At 37.4% G+C, this 13,101-nt stretch overlaps 1 protein-coding gene across 7 annotated transcripts in view; it reads right to left on the bottom strand.

The window, feature by feature from the left end:
* Window positions 1-1,209: 1,209 nt before the first annotated feature.
* Window positions 1,210-13,101, bottom strand: part of Zfx (zinc finger protein X-linked) — a 45,143-nt gene continuing 33,251 nt past the window's right edge. For 6 of the 7 annotated variants that reach the window (XM_026778369.1, XM_005371853.3, XM_026778370.1 and 3 more), the window contains 5 exons: window positions 9,255-9,404; window positions 8,768-8,911; window positions 8,227-8,376; window positions 7,391-7,531; window positions 1,210-6,650 (listed from right to left, as the gene is read on the bottom strand). In XM_026778369.1, the coding sequence (XP_026634170.1) occupies window positions 5,467-6,650; window positions 7,391-7,531; window positions 8,227-8,376; window positions 8,768-8,911; window positions 9,255-9,404 (1,769 nt within the window). In that variant the 3' untranslated portion in view covers window positions 1,210-5,466. The remainder of the gene's footprint in view (window positions 6,651-7,390; window positions 7,532-8,226; window positions 8,377-8,767; window positions 8,912-9,254; window positions 9,405-13,101) is intronic. The other variant, XM_026778374.1, reaches the window with a different exon arrangement.

The following is a 13,101-nucleotide window of genomic DNA, read 5'->3' as shown; positions in this document are numbered from 1 at the left end:
CTTTCTCCACCTTTCCAGGTCCCAGTCAGGGCAGCCAGAGCATGCTCTGTAGGAAATAGATTTTGTGACTCAGAGCTGAGGGTAGGCTCCATTCCTTCATGTGATGGCTGCAAACAGGGCTTCTACTGGGTGGAATTTTCAAGTAACCACATTGCAGCATCGAGTCTTCCCATTTGGCATTACTAGTGACACTCATTTGGTTATTTTTATGTATGTACATGTATGTCCATCTGTGTGAGTGGATGGCACATACATGAGGTACCCTTGGAGGCCCGAAACAGGCATCAGATCCCTTGGAGCCAGAATTACAGCTGGGCACTAGGAACTGAACTCAGGTCATCTGCAAGTGTGCTTAACCACCGACCAAGATTCTCCAGCCCAACAGGTGGTTCTTGTGCATAGTCCCAACAAGTTTAGAACTCAAGAGATGAGGGCAGAAACAACAGAGCCCCTCAAACCCCAAAATGTATCCCTGCTAAATGGACTCCGCATTAAGTCAAACAGAAGCATGAAGCAATCAAACTGACTCCTCTTAGAAAGCAAAATAATTTACACAAGTCTAGTTCACTGCTATATTCAGACACTTCTGTGGCAGTCCCCATAGCTGTATGCCACCTAAGACTCACACAAAGGGCCTTGGTAGTAAGTTATCTTAGTGATCTTATAGTATCAGCAGGTCACTAGTGCCAAACTCTTTCTTTTCCAATACCACCAGCAAGACAGGTAAAATGAGAGGGAGCTGGTTAGGGAAAGCCAAGCAAAAGAAAATAATTCTTGATTTGTACCCTTCAAGTGGATCAAATATTTTCCTGAGAGGCCAGAAAACAATGTTAAGACCCAAGTAGGGCTGGGGAGATGGTTGCCAGTAAAGTGCTTGCTGTGCTTTTGTGAGGACAGGAACTCAATCTCCAAAGCCAGGGTAAAGTCACATGATGGCACATGCCTGTACTCTCAGCAAGGGGGAAGCAGTCAGGAGCACCCCTGGGCTTTGCTGGCCAGCCTGTCCAGCCAAATAAAATCCAAGTCGTTGCAGGAGCTGTGCTTTAAAGCAACAGTGGTTCCCTTGGTGGTGAAATGGACTAGAGTAAAGGGGCTTGGAACAAAATGGTCATTCTCGTGTGATTCAAGTCACGTCTCTGTGTCCATGTGTGATGTGCGCACAAGTGTCCATGTATGCCTTGTCTATAGCCAACACTCCACTAGGGTAACTTAAAACAAAATAGGAATTTATTTACAATAGCAAAGATGTCAAAAATAACAGGAACAATATATAACAAATCCAAGAATTATTTTATGAAAAAGGCAAACAATATATACATGAAACAAAAGATAAAACAAAATTCATAGGGCAAACTTAAATTTTGACCTCCTAAAAAGCTGTAAAATGCAGCAAAATGTCCTTTTTAATATGAATTACTTTAGTAACTCTGGGCCAATTAGACACACACACACGAACGCACAATTTTCAGTCCTCTTTACTTATCAAGTCTTCCTACCTTTGAGGAATGCAACATTGGGGGTTATGTAAAAGTAGGAGGTGCAAGCTATTCAGACGTGCACTGAAGGATATACTTAGTGACTGGCTCAGACTTTTACAGAAGCAAAAGTCTCTGAGGCCTAATTTACTCTCGCTGTGCCATCTCTAGCTGCTTTTTTGTCAACTTCCTACTAGACAAAAACGTCACACTAAGCAATTTTTAGGTTCCTCAAGTGCTCTAAGCTCACTTTCACTAAACTTGAGCATGCAACAGAATCACTGGGACAGCTTCCTAAAACACAGGCTACTGGGGCTTGTGCCTTGTCCCAGGTCACTGGGGACTGGCATAGGGCAGAGAGCCTGCGGCTTTAACCACACCCCAGGAGATTACCATGCTGCCAGGCTTTACTCTGACATCGTTCCTCCTTAAGATGCTCACTGATCCTGCTTTTCCTTACACAAATCTAAGATTTTGCAGGAAATTAATAGCGAGATCCCAGGCAACAATAGGGCTGCATATTTTAGCAGAATGAGCGGGATCACATTTTCCAGCAAGTCCTGGTTTGGTCAAACTTAAGACTCTGACTGTGATGTCCACCATTCTCTTGGACATTTTTTATCTTAAGTTTTGGTTATTTGTTACCTCTTCTTAGGCCAACGCTGGTTCTACATCACAGAATCTCATTGAAAAAACTCCAAAGTGCTGCTAATCTTTCTCATGAATCCTGACAACTTTTACCCAACTTGCAATTTTTACTACTACAGTGACCATCCTCCAGCATGTTGGGTTCTACTAGAGGCCTCCAACCTAGGCACAAATGGGCAACTCAAAGGTAGGGCTTCTGAATAGTGATAGTCTCCCTCAGACTAAATATGTTGCGAATTGATAATAAAACAAATTTTAAGTGCTTTCAAAACCCACTTTATGCGCAGGTAATTTCTAAGAGGATGCTAATAAAACAAATCATTTACAAAGATAAAATAAAAAATGAATTTCAAGGACATGCTCATCAAAGGACTCACCAATCACCTCTTAACTTCTCTGTAATGTTACTTGCAAATTCACAGGACTGAAATATCAGTATTTGCATCCAAGTCACAAAATTCAAAGCAATCAAGCATTTTGCATTCCACTGCTGCATAAAAGGAATTAAGAAATAGGGGGATGAAAATAATCCACTGCTTTTGATGTTTATTAGGTTTACAAAAACTGTACATTTTCTTTCTTAAGAAAAAGCATTAACTTAGTACTGGTATCAAATAGACTGAACATTCGTTAACAGGAAAATATTCTGATTTTTATTTTTGCACGTTATTCTCAAGTACACAATTACAATAATGTCACACATCCCCTATATGATTTTCTTTTTATGTATTTTACTTTTTTTACAAAGTATACAGAGGGAGGGACATACAATATTTAATAGGATATTTCTACAGAACAATAACTTATATTATGTCCTTGTAAAAATCTGTACCTCTTTAAAACATTTAACTGAAACATCCTTTTTAGCTTTGCTAATCAAAATTGTTTTAAGAATTAAAACTAGGTTGTAACTAATGTCAGTACATAACAGTGACTACTTCATTTTCTCTTTATACAGACAAACACATTTTATATTCACTTGACCAAACCCTTAAATACCTTTTAAAGGCTTCAATATTGTGCTTTAAAAAAAGAAAAGAACTGTGTATGGTTCCAGATCATGTAAAGAGAAATATAAAGTGTGTAAAGTGTTGTGTTCCTTATCTTTCAGTTTATTAAAAAAATATGTTAAATGATCCAATCATTTGTATTTTCTGTACTGATTGTAGATGATTTTTAAATTTCACAAATTTCAATGTTAGGTGTTTAAATTACTTCTGGGGAAAATAGAAGTAGATTTTTTAAGTTCTCACAAAAAAAGACAGAGCTTTCAAGAATAACAGGGCATAAATCAAATCATAGTTGAGTTGTGATGCATTTTTAAAGCACGTTGCAGAGGCTACAAAGGCGAACGAATTCCCTATTGGATGGAAAGGCTAGGGAATCTACGCCTTGGCTTTGACTGGCATTGAGGATGGAGTTCATACCAGTCTTAAGAATTTGATTTAGAACTAGACTAAATCAATCTAGCACTTCAGAGGTTTGCCAAACACCAAATATTCAAGACATCTAACCCCAAAAATATAAACTTTTGAATACAAATATTGATGACTAAGAGAAAGATGAAAGGTTAAAAACCTAACGGCACAAAAGGGATGGAGCACCATAATGAGGCGGCAAGGCAGCTATCAAGTGGGAAGAAAACTTCGAAGTCTCCCCATGATGTGCCAGACCCGTGTGCCAACAGCCAATTCCAGGGACTCTAGAAACTGTTTTCCAAAAGACGTCTTAACAAAATCTCAGTAACCAACTTTTTACAAATTTTATCAGCGATCAGTCCTGTATGTTACGAACTGCCAGCTCTCAAAAACAAAACTGTCAAAGACTTGGTGAGGATCCACATGAGGCCTCAGACTGTTCACACACTTGGACCACACCTCTATCGTGTAATCCAAGACAACCGAGTGTTAAGGTTTTTCAGGTTAACTAAGAACTAACAGAGCAGGCTCAACTTGCCAAGTCTAAGTCCTTATTAGCACCCGTTCTCTGGTCCATGGAGCCATCACTCCCTTTCTGTCCCTCTCGCTTGGTCAGACAAGAGTTCTCTCTCCGGTTTCTCAGAGAGAACTGAGGGATTCCTGTCTGGATACCCATTAGCTTTTCAGAAAAATATAAAGGCATGGAGTTGAAACTGTATGAAAACATTGTATCTATAAACATCTTAACCTCTATTTTTTCAATTATTTTTCAATTACCAAAGATATTTAAAAGAAAATACCTTTACTCTTTAAAAATACTAGTGTCCTTATTTTCCTTCTAATTCTTCACCTGAGTAGTCTCTCTGAAGAGCAAGACTTACAAAATGCTCTCTCTTGCATCCCTGGATCTTTCACGTTACTGTAAATTTAATACTTTTCATTATAGATTTTAAGCAACTACTACTGGGGGTTGTGTGTATAAGTATGTAAAATAAGCAATACACACAGATACATGTTACATATATATGTGTATATATAGATAGATATATATAATTCAGGGTACATTTACATATATAAAGTTGCAAAAGATCCTATGAGCCACAAGTTACCCCTAGGAGATTCCAAAATGCAGTCCTCAGTTAAATTTCATTTGTAGCACACAACCATTCCAAGACAAAGCAGCACAGACAGAATAATCAAAATACAACAGGATCAAGCAAAAATTTCCAACAAGGTTTTCTAAAAGTTTACTACACTGACAAAAGATAGCCTAAAGAAAAAAGAAGTATATTTTGTCCACTAAAAAGAAATAAAAAAGAAAAGTAAACACAAACCCAGCCACTGTTCTTTTACTCAGCAATGCCAGGGACACGAAAGTTCATATGGAAACTTTCACTGTCATATAGCCTGCAAATACTAAGCAAGACAAGGAAATGACTTCCATGTTATGATCATGAGACCTCACTGTAAAAATCTCCCATTCCTATTAGATATCTCTGACAATTTTATTGTGAGAAATTTGTGAGAAAAAAATTGAGTCAACATGAAGACCTTCAGTTACCAATGCGAAGTTACCGTGAGTTAAATGGTCTTAGAAGAGTACCATCAAGGTAAGCAAGGTAAATATTTTAAAATAAATATAAAACTTCTAAGATAGAAAACTTCAGTATAGAACCAGGGATTACTTTAGTAAAAGCAACTAATTTGTTGCTGCGTTTCCCCATGTATTAAACAAACTGAATAGAATTCAGAACACACTATTGAACGAAATGTAAAAACAGAAAGTCAACTAGAAGCAATATTTCTATTTGTACACAGCATAAATCAATTTGATACAGTATTGTATGTGAACAAGACTGATTGGCTTTTAAATGAATTTTCTGTTTCAAGGCCAGTTTCTCTGCAAACATCGGTGAAGACTACTGTTAGGGCAGGCCAACTTCTTTATGATGGCGCATTATGTGCTGGTTCTTTTCCGAGGGTCTCCGGAATCCTTTCTTGCAGTACTCACAGCGGTGAGGGTAGTCTTTCGTATGAATGGAGATAACGTGCCGCTTAAAGCCTGAGGCATCTGTAGTGCTATATTCACAGTACTCACATTGGTACACCTTCCGGCCACTGTGTGTCTTCATATGCTTTTTAAGCTCACTCTGTTGCCGAAATCCCTTTCTACACCTCTTACACCTAAATGGAAGGTCCTTTGTATGGACCGAGAGAATATGGCGACTTAGCACAAACGGATCTGCAATCTTAAAGTCACAATGTCTACACTGGTGCATCTTTTTACCCTTGTGGGCAGCCACATGTTTTTTGAGTTCTGAAGGCCGGTGAAAGCCTTTATCACACATATCACACTTATGAGGATAGTCCTTTGTGTGAACTGAAATTATGTGTCGCTTCAAATCACTTGAGTTGGAACTCTTATGGTCGCAATGCAAGCACTGGTGTGTTTTGCTCTCCTGATGGATAAGAGCATGTTGTTGCATCTCTTTGGTATCTGAGAAAGTCAGAAGACAAATGTCACACTTGAACGGCATCTCTTTACTATGCTTAGTTTTTACATGTGTTTTCAAGTTAGAAGAGTCTGCAGACCTGTATTCGCAGTACTGGCATTCATAGGGCTTCTCCCCAGTATGGATTCGCATGTGCTTTTTGAGCTCTGATGGGTGACGGAAACCTTTGCCACACTCTACACAAATGTGAGGAAAGTTTTTGCTGTGGACTGCCAAAAGGTGGCGATTCAATAAGCCTTGTTCAGCTGTTTCGTATTCACAGAATTTACACTTGTGCATTTTGTTGGCTCCTTTTTCCTTATGCACCATTTTATGAGTAAACAAAGCCCCAGCATGAGAGAAGTGCTTTCCACACTCATCACATTCTATGGCCTTCTCTGCCTTGCTGGTTAGCTTGTGGCTCTCCAGGTGATTGTGTAAACTTATCTTCTTGTTGGTAGTGTAATCACAGTCAGTACAGCGGTACTTCTTCTTGGCAAGGTGTTCAGGATGGTTTTTCATGTGCCTTTTCAAGAAACCTCTCGATTTAAACTTCTTCCCACAAATCATGCAAGGGTAGACAGTCAGGGGATGTCCATCTGGGCCAATAATTATTGCTATGAAAGGAAAGGAGCATAAGTGATCAAAACACGCCAATTTGGATTTCTTCAAAAGTCTGAATGCATAGTCAGGGGTTCCTAATTCGGGTAACAAACTACACACTGACTTGTCATTTTCAATCTACAAGATACAGTAACCTGGCCCTAAGAACTTCGTCTATACTAACCTCTTCCATTTTAACAAAATGAATAAATTTGTAATTTCTATTGGCAAGTGATGAACCCTTAAAAATTTAGAAACCCATATTCATAAGGTTTTTAAAATTATAATTTCTGCTTTATTAAAAAACATTAACTTATATTAACTTACAATGGAGTCTAAATATATCAGTAAGATTCTTAATATGCAAATAGGTGTAAGAAATAAGTTACAATATATAAACTCAAGCATATATCCTGCTGCTCTAAAAATTATGCCCATTTTATGCTGAAATAATCATTCTTTAACTATTTTTTTTCCAAAATTAACACTTGCCAACATGGTTGCCTTTCATTTTCATGCAATTCAATCTTTAACTTTTTTCATCCTTCTTTGATCCAATTCCCATTCCATTTTAATCAAGAAAAATCATTCATGAATATCACTCAATTCTGAAAATTATATTTTAAAATTCAATATAAAAAAGCTACATATAGTCTAGCCACTAAGATGCCATCATGATACCCCTGTGGATGCACACTAGCATTTCCTGAGAGCTTGCGGAGCACGCTGCACCGTGGAACTCGCACGCCCTCACCTGTTTGGTACTGCCTGGAATCAGGTCTTCTCCTTTTCTTTGGTTTTTGTTTAGCCAGTCTGCCGAGGCCAGCAGACTCATCTATGTGCAAGAGGGCACTTGCAGTGCCATTCCGGTTTTCAATTCCATCAGAATTATTACCTAACAATGTGTATTAAAAAACAAAATCATACAGTATTATAAATTATAAAGAATTAGGAATTCTTTATTAATCACAACAATGAAAAGCCATGATACTCATGAATGACAGAAATATCCCACTCTAGGTAATGGAGTTTTTATGAGCACATTCATTACGGTAAAACTCAAATATATGTCAGTATTTTCCCCATGGGTTCCCATGCTGTTTCCCAAAATTTTAAAGTTATGGGCCTGATACAGTTAAGATGAAAGGTTCCAGCCTGAAACCTGTATACTTCACACAGTTTATTTCCTTCTACGTAATATATACATAAAGGAAATGCCTGTTAAAAGTCAGGACAAAAAGTAGACTTTATAATCTTCCTCTATTCTCATTTAAATCAAATAATCCTTATATAGTACTAGCATTTCAGATTTCTGAAAACCTAAAACCACAAAAACTGTTTTGTTTTTTGTTGTTGTTACTGTTTTTCAAGACAGGGTTTCTCTGTATAACAGCTCTAGCTGTCCTGGAACTCACTTTGTAGACCAGCCCAGCTTTAAACTCAGAGATCCGCTTGCCTCTGCCTTCCAAGTACTAGGATAAAGGAATGCGCGTGGACATCACCTAGCTACAAAAACTGTTTTTCAATTGCAAATTCATGTCTTAAAAAAAAAAAGCAAATTCATGTCTAAAGAACTGCTCTGTGACTTACCATAAGCAGCTGCCCATGCAATTGGCATGAAGGTTTTCATTTCATTGTCATCTATTTGTTGTTCGTGCACTGCGGCTGCAGCTGCGGCTGCAGCATCTTCCTCCCCAACAATCACTTCCATATAAACTTCGTCGGCAATTTCGGCAACATCTAAGTAGAAAATACATGAACTTTTCTGATCAGGCTTAGAGAGATCAAAGGAAAGATACTTTTATTTGAACTCAGCTAATATGCAAGCAAAAAGAAGTTCAAACATTACATACCTAGAACACAGCTTTTGTATAATAAACACTCAACAAATACTTACTGAATGACTCAGTTCTTGGTTTTCACCAGTTTAGTTTTAAGTTAACAACACTTTAAACACACACACATACATACACATATAAATAAATAAAATGGGTAACAATTCCCTCAGAATATGCCAACAAAATAATTTCTAAAACAATGCTACTTATTTACTGCAAATACTGACCATTTAAAAGAGACAGGGAAAACACTCAGAAACACATTTTCTCCCACAGAAAGGCCACCTACTTACTTAAATCTTCCTCTTCTTGCTGAGAGTCATTAACAGTCATATAAACCATCTTTTCCCTGGGAACCCGAATACTGTTGTTTGGATCAAGTAGTTCAACTCCATGATCATTCTCAGGCTCACTTTCCACAATGTCTACAGTTCCACCTATCAAGGAAAACAGAAGCTCCAATAATTTATTTTAAAATTTCATTTCCACTTCTTTTTTAAACATCTTTTTCTGACGCTGTTAAAATTATTTTATGTTCATAAAAACTTCACATCTAAATAAGCCAAAAACAGACTGAAGCACTGATCAGGATGTCTAAGATGCTAAGGTTAGCAGTGGTGACACACACGTCTTTAATCCCAGCACTTGGAAGGTGGATCTCAAGTTCAAGGCCAGCCTGGTCTACAAATACAAACTGAGTTCCAGGACAGCCAGGGCTGTTACACAGAGAAACCTTGTCTCAGAAACAACAACAAAAAGATGCTAAGGCTTCCCTCTCACCTAAGTCATCTTCTCCAGGGTCAGCTTTAAAAATGTACACCTTGATGACTTCAGGGCAAGTGCCATCCACTTTACAAGGGTCGATTTCAGTTTCCGTGTCCATGGTCAATCCAGATGAACCATCATGTTCTATTTTGCCAGCATCATCCACTAAACAAGGAGAAAAATACATCTCAAATAATAATAGAAAATGCTCAAAAAGAAAGTTACTGTTTTTGAGAGTAATGTTAACAAACATTCTCTTTAACCTGATTCACATAAAATTGGGTGCTTTTAACCCAGACAAGTAGAAGGTTAATAAATACACTTCTAGAGACTTTTAAACTGGGATCAGATATTAAAACCAGTACTATAGAAAAAATGCCTGATAACATATATTTAAATAAAGATATATTTAGCCTTTGCTAAACCACAGAGTATTTAAGGCAAGAACCTTTAAATAATGTTTTAGTAGTAAAATGAAAAAGCATGGTCCTCATACAAATATTTTTTAAGCACTATTTTCATGGTTACTATTCTTGAACACATTTGATGTGATCTATTTTCATCAGAATGATATGCTTAAAAAAAATAACATGACTGCTAGAAAAGTATATCTCCGTGAGATGGGGAATGCAAATTCAAATTCAATCTGCTTAAAACTTACAAATGCTGGCTCGATGGCACATGCCTTTAATACCAGCCCTCAGGAGTGAAAGACAGGCAACTTAGTCTACATGGGAGACCTTGCCCAAAGAAGTAAAAAAAAAAAAAACAAAAAACAAAAAACAAAAAACAAAAAAAAACAACTTACAACATTTATCTTCTATGTAAGTAACACATATATAACTTTAACTTGTGACTTTAAGTCAAGGTCGTTGGTGGAAAGTAAATACAATATGTAAATTCAAACAAACTGAAATGTGCATTGGTCCTGTTTTAAAGAAAAAAAGAAGCGCCATATGGAAAATGGAAGAGAGAAATGAAAAAGGGCAAAAATCAGGAAAATGTTACAGAGCAAACACCACAGTTTTGTTTTGGTTTTTTGAGACAGGGTTTTTCTGTGTCATAGCCCTTGCTGGTCTCAAACTTATCTACCTCTGCCTCTCAAGTGTTGGGATCATCAAGGCGTGGACCACCACCCCGCAGCCAAACACTACAATTTTAAAAAATTTTACAGAAATCACCAATCAGTGTTATATATTATTTGGAAAATAAAACACAAGAAAAAGTATTTGACTAAAGACCAAAAATGTAATTGCTACGTAAATAACCTTATAGCACACATTACTTAGGGGCATCTCCGGCAACACAGAAAGTGCAGTAAAGGTTAATGAGAACTCAGTACCTAGAACAATCTATCAGAAAAGTTAGATTCATTAATGTAAGTCTTTCAAAGAAACACAAAAATGTTCTTTTTGTTCTAAGTCCAAATAATTCTATTTGGGCCAGCTTGCCAGAAGCAGAGGGAAACAGGTCCAAGGCCTTAACAAGTTCTAGACGCCCCAATGCTCCCAGGAAGCAAGTGTCCTCCCACATGTATTTGTTTTCCTTCTGGCTAGACATTTATGTTTTAACTACTTCATCAAACAGTAAGTTTCAATTGTATATTTTAAGAGTTCATGTTAGGCTCAATCCCTAATACTGCAAACAAAAATCCTGAAGATACTCATCTAGTATCAAATATTTGCCGATTTAATTATTTATGTAAAAATAAACATCCATCTCAGTGTGCAAATTTGATTTTGTCTTTAAGAAGTGATAAAATTATACTTGAGGAAATTTCTGAAACATATTTGACTTACTAACAGTTAAAAAAAGACTTTACGTTAGATATTAGAAGATACCAGTATGACAAAGACTCTACTCCAGTGAGAGAGCAGATGATTATTTTAAATGCAGTAACAATAAATGTGATTACCATTTATTGACTAAGTACTATTTAATACATATTGCAACCCTGTGAAGAAGAGTGCAGTACTGTTGACAATTTATAAGAGAACAAATGGAAGTCTAGAAACATTGACTATTTGATATCACATGGAATTTAAATCTCAAGCCACACAAGTCCCAGTCCAAGTTTGTTAACTTTTAGTCTCCAGGAGGAGATCAATATTGGCAAAAGCAACTACATTACATGAAAAACTTGAGTATAGTGTAACATTTAAAGAGGCCACCAGAAATAAGATTTACATATTCATGACTCTTTAGGGAGTTAGTACTAGGTGCTGGTGGTTCTGACCTCTGTAACATTTTAAATTCCGGACCATCTCTTTTGTAGTTTGCAACTAATATTAAACCAAGACAGAACTCAGATTGTGATGTCAAAACTGTCATGCTCTCCATCCATTAGGTTCAAAACTGCATTTACCTAGGCAAAATTCTTATAAAGAACATAAAGATGGGCCAGTATTTCAAAGCCAATAGTAAAAAGCAAGAATTGGGCCAACAAGATGGTTACGCATGTAAAGGTACTTGCCACCAAGTCTGAAGATCTGAGTGTGATTTGTGAAACAAACGATCATGGAGGGAAAAACTAACTCCCCAAAGTCATCGTCTGACTTCCACATGTGTGCCACAGTGTGTGCCTACCCAAACACATACACACCAAATAAAGTTCAAAAAAGGCAAGAATATACTGACAGTTTGTCTACCTGACTTCTGACTTAAGAGAATCTAGACTATTTTTTAATCTTTAAAAAGATCTATTTATTTATTAATTTGTGTGCATTGAGTTTGCCCTCACGTGCCTGTCAAGTCCCCTGGAACTGGAGTTACAGACAGCTGTGAGCTCCCATGTGGGTGCTAGGAATTGAAGCTGAGTTTTCTGGAAGAGCAGCCAGTGCTCTTAACTGCTGAACTCTCTCTCCAGCCCTAATCATTCAAATTCTAAATACGTCATTGCACAGATCTGCTGGCAAACAGCTTCTGCAAACTCTTCTAATCTGTCATTTACAAAAATAATAATTATAAAATTTAATCATTCAAATCCTAAACCATACATAGAACACGGGAAGCAAACATTTTAGTGACTGTTTTGGTAGTGCTGAGGATCAAACCCAGGGCTTTGTGAATGATATGTAAGTGGCCTAGTACTAAAGTACACATTCTCAGCCATTTTAGTCTACTTCTGACACTCAGTATATTATTATTAAATAGTGAATGATATTTTAACATACACCCAGCTTCAAAACCAAACATGTCAGTTAAAAAAATACTTGCTGGGAGACTGATACAGTGCCACTGTAATCGCAGCATTTAGAAATAAAAGGCAAGAGGACTGCTGCAGATTCAAGGCCAGCCCAGCGATGGTGGCACACACCTTTGAGTCTCAGTACTCTGGAGACAGAGGCAGGCAATCCGAGTTCCAAGCCAGTCTCATTTACAGAATGAGTTCCGGCACAGCCAAGGCAACATAGTGAGACCCTGCCTCAAAAACCACCAAAATGGGCCGGGCGGTGGTGGCGCACGCCTTTAATCCCAGCACTCGGAGGCAGAGGCAGGCAGATCTCTGGGAGTTCGAGACCAGCCTGGTCTACAGAGCTAGTTCCAGGATAGGCTCCAAAGCCACAGAGAAACCCTGTCTCGAAAAACCAAAAAAAAAAACCCCACCAAAATGTTTATAAATATCTAATTTGTTGATCAACTATTTTACTTTTTCATGCAAAATTTAAAGTAATTGAACATAAAGGTCTCTTATGGAGAAAAGGCAGATGTCTACTTAGTCACATTACAAGAACAGAGACGCTAAGCTGTCGAATGCAATCTTTAAAAGTAAGTTCATACAGAACACGAAAAGGGATTAATATCCAGAATGGCAGTGCTTTATTGTACACTGACTGATTCTATGTATATAAAAAGGATATCT

This window comes from Microtus ochrogaster, unplaced genomic scaffold (genome assembly GCF_000317375.1).
Source record: "Microtus ochrogaster isolate Prairie Vole_2 unplaced genomic scaffold, MicOch1.0 UNK131, whole genome shotgun sequence".
Classification (NCBI taxonomy): Eukaryota; Metazoa; Chordata; class Mammalia; order Rodentia; family Cricetidae; genus Microtus; species Microtus ochrogaster.
The sequence above is the reverse complement of the archived record's forward strand: the minus strand, read 5'-3'. Positions and strand labels throughout refer to the sequence as shown.